The sequence below is a fragment of the Bombina bombina genome, chromosome 8 (genome assembly GCF_027579735.1).
Source record: "Bombina bombina isolate aBomBom1 chromosome 8, aBomBom1.pri, whole genome shotgun sequence".
NCBI classification, from domain to species: domain Eukaryota; kingdom Metazoa; phylum Chordata; class Amphibia; order Anura; family Bombinatoridae; genus Bombina; species Bombina bombina.
The window spans coordinates 82,877,121-82,894,991 of NC_069506.1; the positions used below are offsets into that span (position 1 = coordinate 82,877,121).

At 40.9% G+C, this 17,871-nt stretch overlaps 1 protein-coding gene across 3 annotated transcripts in view; it reads left to right on the top strand.

Moving 5' to 3' along the window:
- Positions 1–17,871, top strand: part of VPS13D (vacuolar protein sorting 13 homolog D) — a 1,255,097-nt gene that overhangs the window by 919,023 nt on the left and 318,203 nt on the right. For all 3 annotated transcript variants that reach the window (XM_053690423.1, XM_053690422.1, XM_053690424.1), the window contains one exon: positions 15,694–15,861. In XM_053690423.1, coding sequence (XP_053546398.1) covers positions 15,694–15,861 — 168 coding nt within the window. The remainder of the gene's footprint in view (positions 1–15,693; positions 15,862–17,871) is intronic.

A 17,871-nucleotide genomic window follows, 5' to 3' on the forward strand; every position in this document is an offset into this window, starting at 1 on the left:
TTTTTTTGTTCATTTGTGAGAGTACTTCACCTCTAATGGTTTAAGATTTAAAAATGTTTCATCCCTTTTTTCATCCTTTTTGGTGTAATATGCTGTAATATAGTTCAAGTTTTTCTTCATCTATAGCAGTTTACAAGTTGCCGTTTTTCTAGGTATTTTTAAATTTTGCAATATTAGAGCTCTGAAAATACACCCAGTGGCACTGACAAATTACATTTTGAACACGTTTGTTAAGCTAGTAAACAAACATATCAAACATAATTTCTATGTTTGTACCTATCATATTTTAGTTTTAGTAGGATATTATTATTATTTTTATTATCATTTATTTGTATATCGCCACAAAAATAGGATGAAAAGCAGAGGAGAGTTGTTAAGGTTTTCAGAGTGTCTGAAGCTATACAAGGTTGGAGACAGTCTGATAGAGTGGGGTACAGAGTCCCAGAGGACAGGTGCAGTGCGTGCAAAGTCTTGGAGGCGAGAGAGGGACGTAAAGATTATAGGAGTGGAGAGACGTAGGTCAGAGGTTGATAGAAGAGAATGTGTCAGGGAGTATTTGGATATGAGAGAGGAAATATAGGGCCAGAGAATATGCGATCGGGTTTAAGCCAGAGTGAGGTGTTAAGTTTTTTCCCACTTTTTTTTATCCATTGACTTTTATGAGGAATACGTGAATGCCCACAAAATATTCTAACTTTATCTTTGTGCTTGTCGGGTTAGCGCAAGAAAACCTTTTTACTTTCAATTCTTAATATGAGCACAACCCAACAAGCACAAAAAGCCTACTTCTAGCACAGTTAATGCTTGAGCGGAAACGTTAATTTGCACTTTCCTTCGTAAGCTGGCCCATAGTTTGGAGTGAAGGTTGTTGAGTGCTTTATAAGTTAGATTTAATACTTTGGGTATTCAGTGTAGAGATTGTCAGGGCAGAGCAGCTGATGTAGTTCAGCGACTTAGGGGGATAAGTCTAGCTGAAGCATTCATAATAGACTGGAGGAGGTAGAGGCAGTGTTTGGAAAGGCCATTTAGAAGTATATTGCAGTAGTCATTCCATGACTAAATAAAGAAATGTAATTATTATTATTTCTTTCATGTAATTAGCAAGAGTCCATGAGCTAGTGACGTATGGGATATACATTCCTACCAGGAGGGGCAAAGTTTCCCAAACCTCAAAATGCCTATAAATACACCCCTCACCACACCCACAAATCAGTTTTTACAAACTTTGCCTCCTGTGGAGGTGGTGAAGTAAGTTTGTGCTAGATTCTACGTTGATATGCGCTCCGCAGCAGGTTGGAGCCCGGTTTTCCTCTCAGCGTGCAGTGAATGTCAGAGGGATGTGAAGAGAGTATTGCCTATTTGAATTCAATGATCTCCTTCTACGGGGTCTATTTCATAGGTTCTCTGTTATCGGTCGTAGAGATTCATCTCTTACCTCCCTTTTCAGATCGACGATATACTCTTATATATACCATTACCTCTACTGATTATCGTTTCAGTACTGGTTTGGCTTTCTACTACATGTAGATGAGTGTCCTGGGGTAAGTAAGTCTTATTTTTGTGACACTCTAAGCTATGGTTGGGCACTTTTAAATAAAGTTCTAAATATTTGTGTTCAAACATTTATTTGCCTTGATTCAGGATGTTCAATATTCCTTATTTCAGACAGTCAGTTTCATTATTTGGGATAATGCATTTGAATAATCAATTTTTTTCTTACCTTAAAATTTGACTTTTTTCCCTGTGGGCTGTTAGGCTCGCGGGGGCTGAAAATGCTTAATTTTATTGTGTCATTCTTGGCGCGGACTTTTTTGGCGCAAAAAAAATTTCTTTGTTATTTCCGGCGTCATACGTGTCACCGGAAGTTGCGTCATTTTTGACGTTTTTTGCGCCAAAAGTGTCGCCGTTACCGGATGTGGCATCATTTGTTGCGCCAAAAGCATTTAGGCGCCAAATAATGTGGGTGTCTTTTTTGGCGCTAAAAAATATGGGCGTCACTATTGTCTCCACATTATTTAAGTCTCATTGTTTATTGCTTCTGATTGCTAGAAGCTTGTTCACTGGCATTTTTTCCCATTCCTGAAACTGTCATTTAAGGAATTTGATCAATTTTGCTTTATATGTTGTTTTTTCTATTACATATTGCAAGATGTCCCAGATTGACCCTGAATCAGAAGATACTTCTGGAAAATCGCTGCCGGATGCTGGATCTACCAAAGTTAAGTGTATTTGCTGTAAACTTGTGGTATCTGTTCCTCCAGCTGTTGTTTGTAATGAATGTCATGACAAACTTGTTAATGCAGATAATATTTCCTTTAGTAATGTTTCATTACCTGTTGTTGTTCCATCAACATCTAATGCTCAGAGTAGTAAACGTAAAAGGTCTTTTAAAACTTCTCATTTTTCAGATGAATTTTTAAATGAACATCATCATTCTGATTCTGATAATGATTCCTCTGGTTCAGAGGATTCTGTTTCAGAGGTTGATGCCGATAAATCATCATTTCTCCAACATAGGTGTGTCCGGTCCACGGCGTCATCCTTACTTGTGGGATATTCTCTTCCCCAACAGGAAATGGCAAAGAGCCCAGCAAAGCTGGTCACATGATCCCTCCTAGGCTCCGCCTTCCCCAGTCATTCTCTTTGCCGTTGCACAGGCAACATCTCCACGGAGATGGCTCAGAGTTTTTTGGTGTTTAAATGTAGTTTTTATTCTTCAATCAAGAGTTTGTTATTTTAAAATAGTGCTGGTATGTACTATTTACTCTGAAACAGAAAAGAGATGAAGATTTCTGTTTGTAAGAGGAAAATGATTTTAGCAACCGTTACTAAAATCGATGGCTGTTTCCACACAGGACTGTTGAGAGGAATTAACTTCAGTTGGGGGAAACAGTGAGCAGACTTTGGCTGCTTGAGGTATGACACATTTCTAACAAGACTTGGTAATGCTGGAAGCTGTCATTTTCCCTATGGGATCCGGTAAGCCATTTTCTTAATTTTCAATATAAGAATACAAGGGCTTCACAAGGGCTTTAAAGACTGGTAGACATTTTTCTGGGCCAAAACGTTTACTATATAAGCATGTTTAATGGTTTATAACTTAGGAGAGTTATTTTAATCTTGGCAAATTGTTAAAAAAACGGACAGGCACTGTATTGGACACCTTTTTCACTGGGGGCCTTTTCTAGTCATAGGCAGAGCCTCATTTTCGCGCCACTAATGCGCAGTTGTTTTTGAGAAGCAAGGCATGCAGATGCATGTGTGAGGAGCTCAGATCCACTGAAAAAGCTTATTGAAGGCGTCATTTGGTATCGTATTCCCCTCTGGGCTTGGTTGGGTCTCAGCAAAGCAGATACCAGGGACTGTATAGGGGTTAAATGTAAAAACGGCTCCGGTTCCGTTATTTTAAGAGTTAAAGCTTTCAAATTTGGTGTGCAATACTGTTAAGGCTTTATGACACTGTGGTGAAATTTTGGTGAATTTTGAACATTTCCTTCATACTTTTGCGTATATTCAGTAAAAAAGTGTGTTCAGTTTAAAATTTAAAGAGACAGTAACGGTTTTATTTTAAAACGTTTTTTGTGCTTTGTTACCAAGTTTATGCCTATTAACATGTCTGAACTACCAGATAGACGATGTTCTGTATGTTCGGAAGCCAAGGTTCCTATCCATTTAAATATATGTGATAAATATGACAAACAAAGTAGGGACAATGATACCACTGATAATAATGTTGCCCAAAACGATTCCTTAAGTGAGGGGAGTAAGCATGGTACTGCATCATCCCCTTCTATGTCTACACCAGTCTTGCCCACTCAGGAGGCCCCTAGTACATCTAGTGCGCCAATCCTCCTTACTATGCAACAATTAACGGCTGTAATGGATAATTCTATTAAAAACATTTTAGCCAAAATGCCCACTTATCAGCGAAAGCGCGACTGCTCTGTTTTAGATACTGAAGAGCATGAGGACGCTGATGATAATGGTTCTGACATGCCCTTACACCAGTCTGAAGGGGCTAGGGAGGTTTTGTCTGAGGGAGAAATTTCAGATTCAGGAAAAATTTCTCAACCAGCTGAACCTGATGTTATTACATTTAAATTTAAATTGGAACATCTCCGCGCTCTGCTTAAGGAGGTGTTATCTACTCTGGATGATTGTGACAATTTGGTCATTCCAGAGAAATTATGTAAAATGGACAGGTTCCTAGAGGTCCCGGTGCCCCCCGAAGCTTTTCCTATACCCAAGCGGGTGGCGGACATTGTAAATAAAGAATGGGAAAGGCCCGGCATACCCTTTGTCCCTCCCCCTATATTTAAGAAATTATTTCCTATGGTCAACCCCAGGAAGGACTTATGGCAGACAGTCCCCAAGGTCGGTTTCTACTCTAAACAAACGCACCACTATCCCTATAGAAGATAGTTGTGCTTTTAAAGATCCTATGGACAAAAAATTAGAGGGTTTGCTTAAAAAGATGTTTGTTCAGCAAGGTTACCTTCTACAACCAATTTCATGCATTGTTCCTGTCACTACAGCAGCGTGTTTCTGGTTCGAGGAACTAGAAAAGTCGCTCAATCAAGCATCCTCTTATGAGGAGGTTATGGGCAGAGTTCAAGCACTTAAGTTGGCTAACTCTTTTACCTTAGACGCCACTTTGCAATTAGCTAGATTAGCGGCGAAAAATTCAGGGTTTGCTATTGTGGCGCGCAGAGCACTTTGGCTAAAGTCTTGGTCAGCGGATGCGTCCTCCAAGAACAAATTGCTTAACATACCTTTCAAGGGGAAAACGCTGTTTGGCCCCGACTTGAAAGAGATTATTTCAGATATCACTGGGGGTAAGGGCCACGCCCTTCCTCAGGATAGGTCTTTTAAGGCTAAAAATAAACCAAATTTTCGTCCCTTTCGCAGAAACGGACCAGCCTCAAGTTCTACATCCTCTAAGCAAGAGGGTAATACTTCTCAAACCAAGCCAGCCTGGAGGCCAATGCAAGGCTGGAACAAAGGTAAGCAGGCCAAGAAACCTGCCACTGCTACCAAGACAGCATGAGATGTTGGCCCCCGATCCGGGACCGGATCTGGTGTGGGGCAGACTTTCTCTCTTCGCTCAGGCTTGGGCAAGAGATGTTCTGGATCCTTGGGCGCTAGAAATAGTCTCCCAAGGTTATCTTCTGGAATTCAAGGAGCTACCCCCAAGGGGAAGGTTCCACAGGTCTCAATTGTCTTCAGACCACATAAAAAGACAGGCATTCTTACATTGTGTAGAAGACCTGTTAAAAATGGGAGTGATTCATCCTGTTCCATTAGGAGAACAAGGGATGGGATTCTACTCCAATCTGTTCATAGTTCCCAAAAAAGAGGGAACATTCAGACCAATCTTAGATCTCAAGATCCTAAACAAATTTCTCAAGGTTCCATCGTTCAAAATGGAAACCATTCGGACAATTCTTCCTACCATCCAGGAAGGTCAATTCATGACCACGGTGGATTTAAAGGATGCGTATCTACATATTCCTATCCACAAGGAACATCATCGGTTCCTAAGGTTCGCCTTTCTGGACAAGCATTACCAGTTTGTGGCACTTCCATTCGGATTAGCCACTGCTCCAAGAATTTTCACAAAGGTACTGGGGTCCCTTCTAGCGGTGCTAAGACCAAGGGGCATTGCAGTAGTACCTTACTTGGACGACATACTGATTCAAGCGTCGTCTCTACCACAAGCAAAGGCTCATACGGACATTGTCCTGGCCTTTCTCAGATCTCACGGGTGGAAAGTGAACGTAGAAAAAAGTTCTCTATCTCCGTCAACAAGAGTTCCCTTCTTGGGAACAATAATAGACTCCTTAGAAATGAGGATTTTTCTGACAGAGGCCAGAAAATCAAAACTTCTAAGCTCTTGTCAAGTACTTCATTCTGTTCCTCTTCCTTCCATAGCGCAGTGCATGGAAGTAATAGGTTTGATGGTGGCGGCAATGGACATAGTTCCTTTTGCGCGAATTCATCTAAGACCATTACAACTGTGCATGCTCAGTCAGTGGAATGGGGATTATACAGACTTGTCTCCGACGATACAAGTAGATCAGAGGACCAGAGATTCACTCCGTTGGTGGCTGACCCTGGACAACTTGTCACAAGGGATGAGCTTCCGCAGACCAGAGTGGGTCATTGTCACGACCGACGCCAGTCTGGTGGGCTGGGGCGCGGTCTGGGAACCCCTGAAAGCTCAGGGTCTTTGGTCTCTGGAAGAATCTCTTCTCCCGATAAATATTCTGGAACTGAGAGCGATATTCAATGCTCTCAAGGCTTGGCCTCAGCTAGCAAAGGCCAAATTCATACGGTTTCAATCAGACAACATGACGACTGTTGCGTATATCAACCATCAGGGGGGAACAAGGAGTTCCCTGGCGATGGAAGAAGTGACCAAAATAATTCAATGGGCGGAGACTCACTCCTGCCACTTGTCTGCAATCCACATCCCAGGAGTGGAAAATTGGGAAGCGGATTTTCTGAGTCGTCAGACATTTCATCCGGGGGAGTGGGAACTCCATCCGGAAATCTTTGCCCAAATAATTCAATTATGGGGCATTCCAGACATGGATCTGATGGCGTCTCGTCAGAACTTCAAGGTTCCTTGCTACGGGTCCAGATCCAGGGATCCCAAGGCGACTCTAGTGGATGCACTAGTAGCACCTTGGAGCTTCAACCTAGCTTATGTGTTCCCACCGTTTCCTCTCATTCCCAGGCTGGTAGCCAGGATCAAACAGGAGAGGGTATCGGTGATCTTGATAGCTCCTGCGTGGCCACGCAGGACTTGGTATGCAGATCTGGTGAATATGTCATCGGCTCCACCATGGAAGCTACCTTTGAGACAGGACCTTCTTGTTCAAGGTCCGTTCGAACATCCGAATCTGGCCTCACTCCAACTGACTGCTTGGAGATTGAACGCTTGATTTTATCAAAGCGAGGGTTCTCAGATTCTGTCATTGATACTCTTGTTCAGGCTAGAAAGCCTGTAACTAGAAAAATGTACCATAAAATATGGAAAAAATATATCTGTTGGTGTGAATCTAAAGGATTCCCATGGAACAAGATAAAAATTCCTAAGATTCTATCCTTTCTTCAAGAAGGTTTGGAGAAAGGATTATCTGCAAGTTCTTTGAAGGGACAGATTTCTGCTTTATCTGTTTTACTTCACAAAAAGCTGGCGGCTGTGCCAGATGTTCAAGCTTTTGTTCAGGCTCTGGTTAGAATCAAGCCTGTTTACAAACCTTTGACTCCTCCTTGGAGTCTCAATTTAGTTCTTTCAGTTCTTCAGGGGGTTCCGTTTGAACCCCTACATTCCGTTGATATCAAGTTATTATCTTGGAAAGTTGCAATTTCTTCTGCTAGAAGAGTTTCAGAGTTATCTGCTCTGCAGTGTTCTCCTCCTTATCTGGTGTTCCATGCAGATAAGGTGGTTTTGCGTACTAAACCTGGTTTTCTTCCGAAAGTTGTTTCTAACAAAAATATTAACCAGGAGATAGTCGTGCCTTCTTGGTGTCCGAATCCAGTTTCAAAGAAGGAACGTTTGTTGCACAATTTGGATGTAGTTCGTGCTCTAAAATTCTATTTAGAGGCTACAAAGGATTTCAGACAAACATCTTCCTTGTTTGTTGTTTATTCTGGTAAAAGGAGAGGTCAAAAAGCAACTTCTACCTCTCTCTCTTTTTGGCTTAAAAGCATCATCAGATTGGCTTATGAGACTGCCGGACGGCAGCCTCCTGAAAGAATCACAGCTCATTCCACTAGGGCCGTGGCTTCCACATGGGCCTTCAAGAATAAGGCTTCTGTTGATCAGATATGTAAGGCAGCGACTTGGTCTTCACTGCACACTTTTACCAAATTTTACAAATTTGATACTTTTGCTTCTTCTGAGGCTATTTTTGGGAGAAAGGTTTTGCAAGCCGTGGTGCCTTCCATCTAGGTGACCTGATTTGCTCCCTCCCATCATCCGTGTCCTAAAGCTTTGGTATTGGTTCCCACAAGTAAGGATGACGCCGTGGACCGGACACACCTATGTTGGAGAAAACAGAATTTATGTTTACCTGATAAATTACTTTCTCCAACGGTGTGTCCGGTCCACGGCCCGCCCTGGTTTTTTAATCAGGTTTGATGATTTATTTTCTCTAACTACAGTCACCACGGTATCATATGATTTCTCCTATGCAAATATTCCTCCTTTACGTCGGTCGAATGACTGGGGAAGGCGGAGCCTAGGAGGGATCATGTGACCAGCTTTGCTGGGCTCTTTGCCATTTCCTGTTGGGGAAGAGAATATCCCACAAGTAAGGATGACGCCGTGGACCGGACACACCGTTGGAGAAAGTAATTTATCAGGTAAACATAAATTCAGTTATTTGTTCAAAATGGAATGTATTCGTTCTCATACGAATCGACTTGTATTGTTTCTTCGAGATCATGGTTGGAGGATCAATTTACCGAAAAGTTCATTGATTCCTCAGACAAGGGTAACCTTTTTAGGTTTCCAGATAGATTCAGTGTCCATGACTCTGTCTCTGACAGACAAGAGACGTCTAAAATTGGTTTCAGCTTGTCGAAACCTTCAGTCTCAATCATTCCCTTCGGTAGCCTTATGCATGGAAATTCTAGGTCTTATGACTGCTGCATCGGACGCGATCCCCTTTGCTCGCTTTCACATGCGACCTCTTCAGCTTTGTATGCTGAACCAGTGGTGCAGGGATTATACAAAGATATCTCAATTGATATCTTTAAAACCGATTGTACGACACTCTCTGACGTGGTGGACAGATCACCATCGTTTACTTCAGGGGGCTTCTTTTGTTCTTCCAACCTGGACTGTGATTTGAACAGATGCAAGTCTGACAGGTTGGGGAGCTGTTTGGGGGTCTCTGACAGCACAAGGGGTTTGGGAATCTCAGGAGGTGAGATTACCAATCAATATTTTGGATCTCCGTGCAATTTTCAGAGCTATTCAGTCATGGCCTCTTCTAAAGAGAGAGTCGTTCATTTGTTTTCAGACGGACAATGTCACAACTGTGGCATATATCAATCATCAAGGAGGGACTCACAGTCCTCTGGCTATGAAAGAAGTATCTTGAATACTGGTATGGGCGGAATCCAGCTCCTGTCTAATTTCTGCGGTTCATATACCAGGTATAGACAATTGGGAAGCGGATTATCTCAGTCGCCAAACGTTACATCCGGGCGAATGGTCTCTTCACCCAGAGGTTTTTCTTCAGATTGTTCAAATGTGGGGACTTCCAGAAATAGATCTGATGGCTTCTCATCTAAACAAGAAGCTTCCCAGGTATCTGTCCAGATCCAGGGATCCTCAGGCGGAAGCAGTGGATGCATTGTCACTTCCTTGGAAGTATCATCCTGCCTATATCTTTCCGCCTCTAGTTCTTCTTCCAAGAGTGATTTCCAAGATACTGAAGGAATGCTCGTTTGTTCTGCTGGTGGCTCCAGCATGGCCTCACAGGTTTTGGTATGCGGATCTTGTCCGGATGGCCTCTTGCCAACCGTGGACTCTTCCGTTAAGACCAGACCTTCTGTCGCAAGGTCCTTTTTTCCATCAGGATCTCAAATCCTTAAATTTGAAGGTATGGAGATTGAACGCTTGATTCTCAGTCAAAGAGGTTTCTCTGACTCTGTGATTAATACTATGTTACAGGCTCGTAAATCTGTATCTAGGAAGATATATTATCGAGTCTGGAAGATTTACATTTCTTGGTGTCTTTCTCATCATTTTTCCTGGCATTCTTTTAGAATTCCGAGAATTTTACAGTTTCTTCAGGATGGTTTGCATAAAGGTTTGTCTGCAAGTTCCTTGAAAGGACAAATCTCTGCTCTTTCTGTTCTTTTTCACAGAAAGATTGCTAATCTTCCTGATATTCATTGTTTTGTACAAGCTTTGGTTCGTATAAAACCTGTTATTAAGTCAATTTCTCCTCCTTGGAGTTTGAATTTGGTTCTGGGGGCTCTTCAAGCTCCTCCGTTTGAACCTATGCATTCACTGGACATTAAATTACTTTCTTGGAAAGTTTTGTTTCTTTTGGCAATCTCTTCTGCTAGAAGAGTTTCTGAATTATCTGCTCTTTCTTGTGAGTCTCCTTTTCTGATTTTTCATCAGGATAAGGCGGTGTTGCGAACTTCTTTTAAATTTTTACCTAAGGTTGTGAATTCTAACAACATTAGTAGAGAAATTGTGGTTCCTTCATTGTGTCCTAATCCTAAGAATTCTAAGGAGAGATCATTGCATTCTTTGGATGTAGTTAGAGCTTTGAAATATTATGTTGAAGCTACTAAGTCTTTCCGAAAGACTTCTAGTCTATTTGTTATCTTTTCCGGTTCTAGGAAAGGTCAGAAGGCCTCTGCCATTTCTTTGGCATCTTGTTTGAAATCTTTAATTCATCATGCTTATGTCGAGTCGGGTAAAACTCCGCCTCAAAGGATTACAGCTCATTCTACTAGGTCAGTTTCTACTTCCTGGGTGTTTAGGAATGAAGCTTCGGTTGATCAGATTTGCAAAGCAGCAACTTGGTCTTCTTTGCATACTTTAACTAAATTCTACCATTTTGATGTGTTTTCTTCTTCTGAAGCATTTTTTGGTAGAAAAGTACTTCAGGCAGCTGTTTCAGTATGATTCTTCTGCTTATAATTTCATTTTTTTTTCATTATAAGATTTAAACTTTATTTTGGGTGTGGATTATTTTCAGCGGAATTGGCTGTCTTTATTTTATCCCTCCCTCTCTAGTGACTCTTGCGTGGAAGATCCACATCTTGGGTATTCATTATCCCATACATCACTAGCTCATGGACTCTTGCTAATTACATGAAAGAAAACATAATTTATGTAAGAACTTACCTGATAAATTCATTTCTTTCATATTAGCAAGAGTCCATGAGGCCCACCCTTTTTTGTGGTGGTTATGATTTTTTTTGTATAAAGCACAATTATTCCAATTCCTTATTTTTTATGCTTTCGCACTTTTGTCTTATCACCCCACTTCTTGGCTATGCGTTAAACTGATTTGTGGGTGTGGTGAGGGGTGTATTTATAGGCATTTCGAGGTTTGGGAAACTTTGCCCCTCCTGGTAGGAATGTATATCCCATAAGTCACTAGCTCATGGACTCTTGCTAATATGAAAGAAATGAATTTATCAGGTAAGTTCTTACATAAATTATGTTTTTTGTAGTTTCTTGAGTAAAGAAGGGTCAAATTTTGAAGATGTTGCGAAGGTGTGTACTGCAGGTTTTGGCGAGCGCTTGTATATGTGGAATAGATGTGAGTTAAGAGTCAAGTGTGACTTTAAGACAGTGGACCAGGGGTGAAGTGTTGATAAGAGTCTCCAACTGTCAGAAAAATGTTAGGTGTTGGTTTTCTCAGAGGGGAGAATAAAAAGCAGTTCAATTTTAGACAGTTTTGACAGTTTGAAAGCAAGGTATTCAAGACAGAGCCTTTTGGAACTCCAACTGTGAGAGGCAAAGTTTCCTAGGATATGCAGTTAAAGGAAACTTTAAATGATCGATTTGAGAGCTATGAAACAAACTAGGAGAGGGCTGTGTCTTCAATGCCAAATAATTGTATGATTTGTAAGAGGAGAGGATGGTCAATTGTGTTGAAAGCAGCAGATAGGTCCAGAAGAATTAATAAGGAATAGTGTCCCTTTGCTTTGGCTGATAGCAGATAATTTTATACATTAGTAAGAGTGATTTCTGTTGAATGTTCAAGGTAGAAACCAGATTGTAATGAGTCAAGTAAGGAGTTAGTTGAGATAAATGGAGTTAGGCGATTAAAGACTAGTTGTTCCAATACTTTGCTGAAGATAGTGGGTGTGTTTGGTGTGCCATGGTTGTCGTTGAGTGCATTAGATTGGTCTAATTACATTAACACATCTAAACATGAGCCACATAAATGAACTGGAGAAGGCACTTCAGCAATCTTTACAATAAGCACACCTAATAATGTTAGAAAGGTGTTCAGGAGACTCAGTTTCTTGGGTAGATTTAGAGACAGAATCCTGCTGCTACGTTATACCATATATTATAATGCAATAAACACTTAAAACCTCCTTAAAAAGCTCTTGAGGAATGGAAACCACATACCAGCTTTTACAAAAAAGAGCCACAGGCAAAACAAAGCAGAAGGAGAAAGCATTAAATCCGAGAACACGCAAAAAATTGACAACTAAAAAGGAGAATCTGCACACCGAAACCTGACGCGCACCTAAGAGTGTGAACGTTCGTAAATCAGAGGCCAACGCACAAGAAAGCTGGTCCCAGGACCATATATATATATATCAGAAATATATATATATATATAGATATAAAAAAACTATTTAGCATGGTTGTTTTTTGGTGGTTGTAGATGTGTAACAGATTTTGGGGTCAAAGTTAGAAAAAGTGTGTGTTTTTCAATGTTTTCATCATATTTTATCGTTTTTTTATAGTAAATTATAACATATGATGAAAATAATGGTATCTTTAGAAAGTCCATTTAATGGAGAGAAAAACGGTATGTAATGTGTGGGTACAGTAAATGAGTAAGAGGAAAATTACAGCTAAACACAAACACTGCAGAAATATAAAAATAGCCCTGGTCCCAAACGGTCAGAAAATGATCAAGGAATCTGGTCAGTAAGGGGTTAAATACACTTTTGAAACAGCTATAGCTTTTATTAGAAGCATTTTTGCTAATACATGTATAATACAAAAATGCTTCTATTTAAGACTTAAATGCACCCATGTTGATTCCAATTTTGACTGGAATGTCCCTTTAATTAATAGAAAGATTGCTTGTTTTCAAATGTGCTAACCTTTCCCTTATCATCAAATACTGATTTAAATGTAATTTGTAATGTTTGAAATATTAAAAGGTAATAGTAATTAGATATGTGCATTTGCATAAATAAAAAGAGAGAAGTGCTCAACCTGGGAACTAACAATAGCATTATAGCTTGCTCTATGGCTAGTTACCACCCAAGAAGCAGCCTCTTTTTGCTCAACATGTGCCTTTCACAGAGAAGAACTTTCCTGAAGCATATCAGTCTGATCCTGACTTCACAGTACAGTCCAGCCCCGAAATACCAGGCAATACCTCTCTGAACAAGAGAAACAGCAAAACCCCAGACGTACGTTTCGGCCTATTGTGGGCCCCCGTCAGTGAGGTGCAGCCATATCCCTCTAGGCACACTGAGCAACGGGTCCACGTATGGAGTCCCGCATCACACTTAGGAAGACTTTCCAAAATGTCATAATTTGCATAAATAAAAAGAGAGAAGCGCTCAACCTGGGAACGAACAGTAGCATAATAGCTTGCTCTATGTCTAGTTACCACCCAAGAAGCAGCCTCTTTTTGCTCAACATGTGCCTTTCACAGAGAAGAACTTTCCTGAAGCATATCAGACTTCACAGTACAGTCCAGCCCCGAAATAACAGGCAATCCCTCTCTGAACAAGAGAAACAGCAAAACCCCAGTCAGGGGTAAAATAGTGAGTGTACAGCTTGTATAACAGTGTAAATTTGCTGTCCCCTCAAAATAACTCAACACAAAGCCATTTATGTCTAAACTGTTGGCAACAAAAGTGAGTACACCCCTAAGTGGAAAAGTCCAAATTGGGCCCAAAGTGTCAATATTTTGTGTGGCCACCATTATTGTCCAGCGCTGCCTAAACCCTCTTGGGCATGGAGTTCACCAGAACTTCACAGGTTGCTACTAAAGTCCTCTTCCACTCCTCCATAACGACATCACGGAGAGACCTTGCTCTCCCCCACCTTCCATTTGAGAATGCCCCACAGATGCTCAATAGGGTTTAGGTCTGGAGACATGCTTGGCCAGTCCATCACCTTTACCCTCAGCTTCTTTAGCAAGGAGGTGGTCGTCTTGGAGATGTGTTTGGGCTCGTTATCATGTTGGAATACTGCCCTGAGTCCCAGTCTCCGAAGGGAGGGGATCATGCTCTGCTTCAGTATGTCACAGTACATGTTGACATTCATGGTTCCCTCAATAAACTGTAGCTCCCCAGTGCTGATAGCACTCATGCAGGCCCACACCATGACACTTCCACCACCATGCTTGACTGTAGGCAAGACACACTTGTCTTTGTACTCTTCACCTGGTTGCCGCCACACACGCTTGACACCATCTGAATCAAATAAGTTTATCATGGTCTCATCAGACCACAGAACATGGTTCCAGTAATCCATGTCCTTAGTCTGCTTGTCTTCAGCAAACTGTTTGCGGGCTTTCTTGTGCATCATCTTTAGAAGAGGCTTCCTTCTGGTACGGCAGAGTGCAGCGTATGGTCTGAGCACTGACAGGCTGACCCTCCCACCCCTTCAACCTCTGCGGCAATGCTGGCAGCACTCATACGTCTATTTCCCAAAGACAACCTCTGGATATGACGCTGAGCACGTGAACTCAACTTCTTTGGTCGACCATGGCAAGGCCTGTTCTGAGTGGAACCTGTCCTGTGAAACTGCTGTATGGTCTTGCCCACCGTGCTGCAGCTTAGTTTCAGCGTCTTGACAATCTTATTATATCCTAGGCCATCTTTATGTAGAGCAACAATTCTTTTTTTCAGATCCTCAGAGAGTTCTTTGCCATGAGGTGTCATGTTGAACTTCCAGTGACCAGTATGAGAGAGTGTGAGAGCGATAACACCAAATTTAACACACCTGATCCCCATTCACACCTGAGACCTTGTAACACTGAGTCACATGACACCAGGGAGGGAAAATGGCTAATTGGACAAAATTTGAACATTTCGACTTAGGGGTGTTCTCACTTTTGTTGCCAACGGTTTAGACATTAATGGCTGTGTATTGAGTTATTTTAAGGGGACAGCAAATTTAGACTGTTATACAAGCTGTACACTCACTACTTTACATTGTAGCAAAGTGTCATTTCTTCAGTGTTGTCAGATGAAAATATATAATAAAATATTTACAAAAATGTGAGGGGTGTACTCACTTTTGTGAGATACTGTATATAAAATACCATCAGATATATATAGAAATATGTATTTATGAATAAATAGAACATAATCTTCTATGTGAAGAACATTGGAATGTGAAATATTCATATTTTCATGTCAGGTTAGCGCACTTGAGAATATGTGTTTGTGTTTGCTTGCGATTATGCTGTTTTTATCACTTTTTTGCTGCATTGACTTCTATGGGGGAATACGTTATCACAATATTCTAAGTTTGGCATTTTACGCGCGTCGGTTTAGTACACGAGCAAAAAACATTTACTTTCAACTTGTAATACAAGCGCAAGCCGATGCCTGCAAAAAGCTTACTTCTAGTGCAGTTAACACTCGAACAGGAGTGTTAAATAGCGCTCCACTTGTAATCTGGCCCTATATCATCTTTATTCAGAGCCGGATATCTTTGTGATATTCAAAGATCTTTGTGTGTTGCACTTTCACATGAGGATATACGAATGCTGCTGGCAGCCGACATATTCGGCATTCGTTGTTCCCGAAAGCAACAAATACACATGTTTAATAGTAATAAAACTGACCTTTTGAACTGTGCTTGTGTATTTTAAAATATCCATGTATTTAAATTACATCACAGAAAAATAATTTAATAATCCACTTTTATCAAATTCTACACTGCTGATCCAAATTGCTATTATTAATTACATTTTCTTATTTGTCCTAAAGGAATTACTCAGTCAAGCAGCAAGAATCTTGGGATCAGTGGACTTCCTGGGCAATCCAATGGGTTTGCTGAATGATGTGTCAGAAGGTGTAACTGGACTTATCAAATATGGAAATGTTGGTGGCTTGTTTAGAAATGTGACACACGGCGTGTCCAACTCTGCGGCAAAGGTACTTCTATTTTTATCATTAAAGATAATAATCTTTATTTTATTGCTTACAAGATTAGCATAATTTAGTATGTAAACATTAAAGGTATATGGAACCCCAAAAATACATGGCTAGATTACGAGTTTTTGTCGGTAAGGCTGTGCGGTGCTAACGAGCCTTTTTTTCTTACTGCTTACTTAAGCCAACGCTGGTATTACAAGTTTTCTTCAAGCCGGAGTTAGCCTCAGAAAAGTGAGCGTTGAGCAAAATTTAGCTCCACATCTCACTGTAATACCAGCGTTGCTTACGGTAGCGGTAAGCTGGCAAAACGTGCTTGTGCACGATTTCCCCATAGGAAACAATGGGGCTGAGCTGGCTGAAAAAAAAAACTAACACCTGCAAAAAAGTAGCGTTCAGCTCCTAACGCAGCCCCATTGTTTCCTATGGGAAAATTAATTTTATGTCTGCACCTAACACCCTAACATGAACCCCGAGTCTAAACACCCCTAATCTTACACTTATTAACCCCTAATCTGCCGCCCCGACGTCGCCACCTACATTTTATTATTAACCCCTAATCTGCCACTCCGGACACCGCCGCCACCTACATTATACTTATGAACCCCTAATCTACTGCCCCCAACATCGCCGACACCTACATTATAGTTATTAACCTCTAATCTGCCCCTCCCCAACGTCGCCGCAACAATATTAAATTTATTAACCCCTAATCTGCTGCCGCCGGCAACGTCGCCGCCACTATAATAAATTTATTAACCCCAAAGTCTATCCCTAACACCCCCCTAACTTAAATATAATTTAAATACATCTAAATAAATTTACTACAATTAAATAAATTATTGCTATTTATAACTAAATACTTACCTATAACATAAACCCTAAGATAGCTACAATATAACTAATAGTTACATTGTAGCTAGCTTAGGATTTATATTTATTTATACCCCCTTGAAGATCACCCTACCTTGAGCCGTCTTCACCTAGCCGGGCACAAGTGGACGTCCAGAGGGGCAGAAGTCTTCATCCGATCCGGCCAGAAGAGGTCCTCCAAGCGGCAGAAATTTTCATCCAGGCGGCATCTTCTTCCATCCGGAGCGTAGCGGGTCCATTTTGAAGACATCCGACGCGGAGCATCCTTTTCCATCCGACGGCGACTGAAGAATGAAGCTTCCTTTAAGTGACGTCATCCAAGATGGCGTCCTTTCAATTCCGATTGGCTGATAGAATCCTATCAGCCAATCGGAAATAAGGTAGGGAAAATCCTATTGGCTGATGCAATCAGCCAATAGGATTGATCTCACATTCTATTGGCTGTTCCAATCAGCCAATAGAATGCAAGCTCAATCCTATTGGCTGATTGGATCAGCCAATAGGATTGAACTTCAATCCTATTGGCTGATTGCATCAGCCAATAGGATTTTTCCTACCTTAAAGGGACAGTCTACACCAGAATTTTTATTGTTTTAAAAGATAGATAATCCCTTTATTACCCATTTCCCAGTTTTGCATAACCAACACATTTATAATAATATACTTTTAACCTCTGTGATTATCTTGTATCTAAGCCTCTGCAAACTGCCCCTTTTTTCAGTTCTTTTGACAGACTTGCAGTCTAGCCAATCAGTGCCTGCTCCCAGATTACTTCACGTGCACGAGCACAGTGTTATATATATGAAATATGTGAACTAACACCCTCTAGTGGTGAAAAACTGTTAAAATGCAATCTGAAAGAGGTGGGCTTCAAGTTCTAAGAAATTAGCATATGAACCTCCTAGGTTAAGCTTCAACTAAGAATACCAAGAGAACAAAGCAAAATTGGTGATAAAAGTAAATTGTAAAATTGTTTAAAATTACATGCTCTATTTAAATCACGAATGTTTATTTTGGCCTAGACTGTCCCTTTAATTCCGATTGGCTGATAGGATTCTTGGATCTTGGATGACGTCTCTTAAAAGAGCTCACATTCTATTGGCTGATTGGAACAGCCAATAGAATGTGAGATCAATCCTA